General features: G+C 39.9%; 1 protein-coding gene across 1 annotated transcript in view; it reads right to left on the bottom strand.

Annotated features, from left to right (window-relative positions):
* Positions 1 to 1565: 1565 nt before the first annotated feature.
* Positions 1566 to 7614, bottom strand: part of ABCD3 (ATP binding cassette subfamily D member 3) — a 79517-nt gene continuing 73468 nt past the window's right edge. Inside the window, exons 22-23 of the mRNA XM_021707319.1 lie at positions 5212 to 5268; positions 1566 to 3121 (exon numbers count right to left, since the gene is read on the bottom strand). Of these exons, the coding sequence (XP_021562994.1) occupies positions 3044 to 3121; positions 5212 to 5268 (135 nt within the window). The 3' untranslated portion in view covers positions 1566 to 3043. The remainder of the gene's footprint in view (positions 3122 to 5211; positions 5269 to 7614) is intronic.

Raw genomic sequence — 7614 nt, 5'->3', positions numbered from 1 at the left:
CCAGTGTTAAGCCATGTTAGTCATGAGAGGGGAAAGAAGTAGAGGCACACCAAAGGGACACATGGTAGGGACATTACAGAGGCACACCATAGGGACGCTGCAGAGACTCACCATAGAGACACTTTAGAGACACTATAGGGACATTACAGAGGCACATCATAGGGAAACTAGAGACATGCCATAGGGACACTATAGAGACACTCCATAAGGACACTGCAGAAGCACACTGTAGGGACACCGTAGAATCACATTTTAGGGACATCACAGAGGTACAACCATAAGGACACTGTAGAGGTATCCTGCAGAGAGAGACACGCTATGGGGACACTGTAGGGACACAACATAAGGACACTGTTGAGGCACACTGTAGGGGCACTGTAGAGACACAATGTAGGGACATTATAGAGACACACCATAGGGACACTGCGGAGGCATACCATAAAAACAGTGTAAAGGCATACTGTAGGGACACTGCAAGGCATGCCGTAAGGATGCTGAAAACACTGCAGGGACATTACAGAGGCACGCCGTAGGGACAACATAGAGACACACCATGGAGACAGAGACACTGCAGACACACACCGTAGGGACATTGTTGAGGTATACCATGGGGACACTGTAGAGACACCCTGGGGAAATAAAGAAACACACTGTAGGGACATACATTGTAGGGACATGGTAGAGGCACACCATGGGGACGCTGAGGTAACTCACCTTAGGGACACTGTAAAGACACCCCGGGAACACTGTAGTGACACACCATAGGAACTGTAGAGGCGTACCATGGGGACATTGCAGAGACACACCACCATAAAGACACTGCAGGGGTACATTGTAGGGACACTGCAGAGACACACCACAGAGACATTGTAGAGCTACACTGTAGAGGCAGTGTATCCTATGATCACATAATAAACTGGTACGGTTGCTTGCATGCCTATCTTCTCGTCAAACACAAAGTAGAAAATCGCTATGAGAACACTGATAAATGTGGTGTGTTCTCACAGATGCACATTCTTATCCTTTGGTTTATTCTTTAGATTAGAGTACCATTTCCCAGTGTAGTCTGTATAAGGTGTTAATAGGAATTACGCAGAAAAAGATGTGGTGAGGTCAATCATATCTTGGAAACACTGGATTTCTTTACTGTGGCCTCTTAGAACAATCGCTATGCTCATGTCCACTGTGATTCGCCAGAGGATTTTCCTCTGTGCCTCAAATGATGAGGCACTTCAATATTTGTTAAATACAAAGGGGGAAAAAACTTCAAAAGTCCAACTTGGCTTTTTTGATGTCAAGAACCCAATACAGAGGCAAATAGGTGGCAGTTTGAAGAGTACTGCGATTAGTTGGTTTAGGGTGACCCAGAAACATGAAAATGTAAAACTTTCCCTGGAATGCCTTATGATCTTTCACAAGACTGATAATAATATCTTACGGTCTCTTTGGTATTTGGTAGTATTTGCCAGGTACACTGACAATTTTATTGAATTTTTCTAAAAGAGAAATTTATTCAATTAAAAACCGTATTTGATAAAAAATTTTTGAAAAGAGACACCGGATGTTAAAAGTGTTTTCTGGATTTATTTTTGTGTTTTTCAACTCAAGACTAAACTATGTATGTTTTCAGGTCAAGACTGAACTACTCAGTATTTAAATTCCAGAACAAAAAAGAACAAGCAAAGACTGTATAGGATATCTGATTTTTTTTTAATCTGAACAGAAAATAGGTATACAAGTTTGCTACAGAGAAGTGGTAAAAATTGAATGCTATGTATTATGGAATCAGTAGATCAAATTTACTTCGATAGCCGGTGATTGTTACAGTTAATTCTGCAAAAAAACAAAACCAGTTGTGCAGAAACAAGAATATAAAATGCCCTTTCTGAAGCCCAGTTTGATAAAACTGAATTCATATCTAGCTTACCAATGATATTCAGTTTCAGTTCTCCCTGTGCAAATAATACATTTAGTCATTAAAGGTGGTCTGGTGAGCGGAAATCATTTTCTCTAACCCAAATATTAGAAAGTTATTCAATATTCAGAGATAAGCCAGTGCCCGGGAAACATAATTCATCCTTGTACATAATTTTACAGCTTATTTTTTAAAACATAAAATCACTGTCAGAGACAGTGATGGCACTGCATGCTCCGTGTACTACTTCATGTAGTGTATTCCTATGGCTCACCTGGAGTTTGACACCAAATCGCCACTATACTGCTAATAGGCACACATCTGCCCAATTCTTTAAAAAATCTAAAACTCTCATAAGACCTCAAGCCTGACATGTAAGGGCTTTGTGTTTTAATATCCCAAACATTGGGAAGATTTGGTGTGACATGTAGTTACCCCCCGATGTTAGAAAGACTGTACTTATACTTTTGTTACACCATCACAAAGAACCCTTGAACACAATACTGCAGATGGAGAGGGGCACATTTATCATGTAGCTAAAGAAAATCCAAATGGCTTTCCTGGAGTCAAGTGCACTCCAAGACATATACAAGGAATGAGTGTAACTGGCAGCTAAAGAAACCTGCATAATAAATGCTATTATGCAGTGATGTTACACATTTTAACAATACATTACGGCTTGTTTCCCACTCCAAGTGGCACAGGAAGATGAAACTCAAGACTCTCTTGTTAGAACAGGACAAATGATGACCCCAGTTTTAAAGAGGGTTCTTCCTTGAAGGAAAAGATAGAGCCATAAAAGTCAAATTAGCTGACTTCAAATGGTTTACATCCCAGGATGAATCAGGTTACACTGATTTAAGCCCAATTTAATTTAGGCAGGTTTTCAACCACAAGAATAAGGACATTCTTAGTACATATTAATAATTAAACCAACATATACACAATTAGCAATATCCTATATAATATTAAATGTTTTAACAACTTGTTCTTGATTATTCTAAATCTAGTTAATTTGTTGCTTTGTTTTTAAAAAAACAAGCTCCACTTTATTTGACAATGTACTTTGTATTTCTAAGTGTACTCTGTTATGATTTCATTGAAGCAGGTACAGTTCTCCAGAGTTCTCTAAGAGCCAAACTCAACTGTATCTTCTGTTATCTGTTTGAATTCATAATTGCCTCGGCCATCCATATGCAGGTAGTACTGAGAAAGAAGGGGAAAAAAAATCAGTAACTAAGAGTGGATGCAGTACATTCCTTAATAAAAACTGACATGCAGACTTCCTTCTTATTTAAGAGAACCAGATCTAGTTGGTAGTTACAGAAGCATCCCACACATTGATGCTTCTGTAACTACCAACTCCACAATGAAGGTCTGAGCTGCTGGAGGTTAAACTTGCTAAATGCATGACTGTTCAGCACGACAGTCCTTGCTGCTCCCTTTAGCCCAATTTCCCAGGTCAGTTCAGCATCTCCAACTCAAGGCTTGAGGAAAAAGCAATGTGAAGTGCCCACACATCCTATCCCCTGAGGACACCGAGGACAGAGTTACAAAACCTTCTGCTTTGATTTAGCAGCTTATTGCCTTGCTATTTCTTGGCCATTCTGGCCCCTGACATTCCAGTTCTGTGTCCCACTCCTTAACGTGGTCAACTGCCTAATGATTATTTTGCTACCTGCCTATACCTACAAGCAAGGTGAAACTCAACTTTTCTCAACATCCTGTGCCTCCAGTGCTCTGGACCCGCCAAGAACACACAAAGGCTTGGGTACAGTTTAAACTGCTTTGATTTCTAGTCATTCAATTTCCTGTTCAAATCATGGAAAACAGACAAATTACAATACTCCATGAAGTAGTAACAGCTATCTTTAAAAGTCACCAGCTATACAGAATTTCACTACGCATACGAGTACTTTCACAAGGCTGCCTCTCTGGTCCTCACAATAATCTGGCAGGCAGGGCAACACGTGCCAAGGAAGCTACCGAAGCTCCAATGGGGAGCCTGAGCCTGGCCCTCTGACTCCAACCCGCACTCTTCATGTTACTACCTATAGACTGTTACCTAAGCTCTGGGGTTCCTGAGGGTGGAGACCATCCCTGCATCCCTCATGACACTCAGCCAGCACCTGGCAGAAAAGGTGCTTAGCCAGGTGTCTTGTGGGACAAGATGCCATTGCCATTGATCTAATTTCTCTCAAATGCTTTATTTTATCTAAAATTTCTGTATCATTAGGAAGGCAAAAAAGGCAAGAGGATAGAGAAGAAGAAAGTAAAGAGGGAAGAGGGGAAAGAAAGAATGAAGGAAAGAAAATAAAGGGAATTAAACTGGGTTTACGTTCAGGTTCTGAACATTTTACACCAAGTGCTGAAAAGAACTGCCACAGCCTCCCAGCCTTGCCCGAACCTCAGTACAAGTAACACATCGGTCCCAGCACAGGCCTCGCTGGACTCTGTAAATTAAAGCGAGTGCCTGTCCCAGCGCAGGCCTACCTGGACTCTGTAAATCAGGCAAGCACCTAGTGAATCCTACTTATTACAGGGCAATGATGAACATAGTTGACACTACTCAATCTCCCCTTGCAGTCCTGACTTCTATTAAAAATGCCCCTACATTTTTGCCATCTTTTTTTTTTTTTTGAGTCAGAGTCACACTCTATCACCCAGGCTGGAGGTCAGTGGCACAATCATGGCTCACTGCAGTCTCAACATTCTGGGTTCAGGCAACCCTTCTACCTCAGCTTCCCAAGTAGCTGGGACTACAGGCATGTACTACCACGCCCAGGTAATTTCCTAATTTTTTTTTTTTTTTTTTAAAAACAAGGTCTCACTATGTTGTCCAGGCTAGTCTCGAACTCCTGGCCTCAAGTGAGCCTCTCATTTCAGCCTCCCAAAGTGCCAGAATTACAGGTGCGAGCTACTGCACCAGGCCTGCCATCTAATTCTTAAGACTTTTTCTCCTCTTTCAATGCTAAATAAGAAAATGTTTACTTAGCCATATTTGTGATAAGATTATGCAAGTTTTAGTCAATTATTATGCAATAATCCCTTATAAAACTGGAGAACCACTAACTTTTCTAATAGCTCTCATACAAAACTAGGGATTGTTTATAGTCCTTGTGGCTTTCAAAACTGACAACCACAATATTTAGGAAAATTCTATTTGACAAAACAAAATCACCTTTTTTTCCTTAAGGCATATATTTATAAGGGAATACATACCATAGAATCTAAAACCATATACATCTGAATTCATATTTTAAATAAACTTTCACTGTCATGAAAGAAATACAAACCTCATGGTGCTTCCAAAGAGATTTTCTATGTGACACAGTAAAGAGGGTGATGCCAACCTAATACAAAAAAAAAAAAAAAAAGATACAGGTTTAATAAGTAACAGAGAGTCACAAATTAACTAGTCCACATACTTTAAGCTTTTAAGATGACTGTCTTCAGTGGCTAAAGTTAACAATATCAAAAAGAAAAATTACTACTGATGCCAAATGTTTATATTAACAGAAAGTACAAGCTATCAACCGCATAATAAAAACTAACAGGTACTGCATTAAGTGTATTATTTTGCTTTGGGAAAAAATACATCTACCAGCATGTTTCCTATTTTATTGTAAAAAATATAAAATATGGGCAGCCCCCTGGGGTCCCCTCCCACTGTGAGAGCTTTCCTGTCCTCTCAATAAATCCTGATTTCTAAATATATATATATACAGAGAGAGAGAGAGATATGTAGATATATGATATGAGGATAATAAAAACAGCATAAGGTCAAAATCAGGAAACATTAAATCAGTATCACACTCTCTAAGTCAGCCTGCCTCTCAAATACAGGGTCACAATCCCCTACTGGAAATGCTTGTTTGGGATGTATCTTGGAATTCAGATTGTGGAAATGCATGAATTAACACCCCCAGAGGGTTCTGAGGAAGCATTCTGTAATCCAACAAGTGAATGCTTCTGCAGCAACACACATGGGCACTGACACTAGCTGAGACAATAAAGAGCTCAAAAAGCGTTTGTTATTTCAGGTCAAGTTTTTGTTACCTAGAGAGCTTGCTATAAAATTATAAAATATCTTTTAGATTTAAGAGATTTCTGCATTTCCCACTGTGAACTGGGATTTACAGATTGATCTTTCAGATTTTCAGAAAGGGACTAACAGATGTAGCTGCAGTGGCTCTGAACCAGTAGTTCTCAGCTGGGGTGGGGTGATTCTGTCCCTCAGGGGACATGTGGCAACATCTGGAGACATTTTTAGTGATCCCAACTGAAAGCACTACCAACATCTGCTGGGTAGAGGCCAGAGAAGCTGCTCAACACCCTACAACGCACAGGAGCCTCCCATCTCACCCCAAACCCAGCTAGGAACTATCCAGCTAAAATGACAACAGCGTCGAGGCTGAGAAGCTCTGCTGGCACTAGGCCTCTAAAGGCAGAGCCCCTCAGGGCTGACACATGCTTAGAGTAACCAGGAACCCTCTAGCAGGATTTCTTAACTTTATTTTCATTTTGATGATAATTTTTAAAAACCAGCATGAGCATATTCTGGATCATTTCTACCATGAGAATTAAGTGTCTACACTTCTTGCACAAAGTGAACAGAGCTTAAAATTTGGAACATGTCTTAAATGTGGCTGTCTTGTGAAAGGCTCTGAGAGGTGGCTGGGAACTGCACAACAAATGAAGTGTGGTCTTACCAATGTCAACAAAACACAGTTCAGCTGGACAACACTTTTCTGATTTTCGAAAGCTCATTTCAGAGATTTCTCTGTTCATAATTCCATAGTAATTTGACTAGATACTTATTTAATGCAGGGATTCTTTATATTAGAATTACTTAAGTCAAAATACAAAAGCAAAATTCAAAAATAAGATTTGGAGCTCAGATAATATCTTTTCATTCTTAAATCCCAAACCACTCGTTTAGTTTCAGCAAAATTGTATTATTGATCTCTTTAATGCTGCAAATTCAAAACTGTGTAAGTTTTGTCTATCTTTAACTTTTTAATTTATATTAGTTTTATAGCTGTAAAAGAGCCTAAGCTTAAGAATTTCATACTTCATTTTATGTATATACATGTTTAAATGGTATCATAGTAATTTAAATGATCACTGGGACCCCTTTTATTTTCTTCTTTTAAATGAGATCTATGTTTAAAGAATTTATAGTCTCATGTGGAAACTTATAGCCTATGGTTAGAACATAGTCAAAATGACCAGCTAAATCAAAATGACCTGCAAATCACAGAATCAAAGGTAGAGCACATGGTTTTACGTATACAAGAACACCACAAGCATCTCTCATGCCTATAAACTTGAAAGGCAATATGAACAAAAGCATGAAAAAGAATACACTACCAAAACAGACTCCTGAACAGAAAATGAATCATTAAAGATAAAATCAGGTTGGGCTCGGTGGCTCAGCCTATAATCCCACGCTTTGGGAGGCTGAGGTGAGTGAATTGCCTGAACCCATGGGTTAGAGACCTGCCTGGGCAACTTGGCGAGACCTCATCTCTACAATAAATCAAAAAATTAGCCAGGCGTAGTAGCTCATGCCTGTAGTTCCAGCTACTTGGAAGGCTGAGGTGAAAGGATCGCTGGAGTCCAGCAGGTTGAGGCTGCCGTGGCGGGAGCGGCCACAGCACTCCAGCCTGGGTGATAGAGTGAGACACCAACTCAAA

This window comes from Carlito syrichta, unplaced genomic scaffold, assembly GCF_000164805.1.
Source record: "Carlito syrichta isolate Samal-C Ts95f unplaced genomic scaffold, Tarsius_syrichta-2.0.1 Scaffold316502, whole genome shotgun sequence".
In the NCBI taxonomy this organism is placed as follows: domain Eukaryota; kingdom Metazoa; phylum Chordata; class Mammalia; order Primates; family Tarsiidae; genus Carlito; species Carlito syrichta.
The sequence above is the reverse complement of the archived record's forward strand: the minus strand, read 5'-3'. Positions and strand labels throughout refer to the sequence as shown.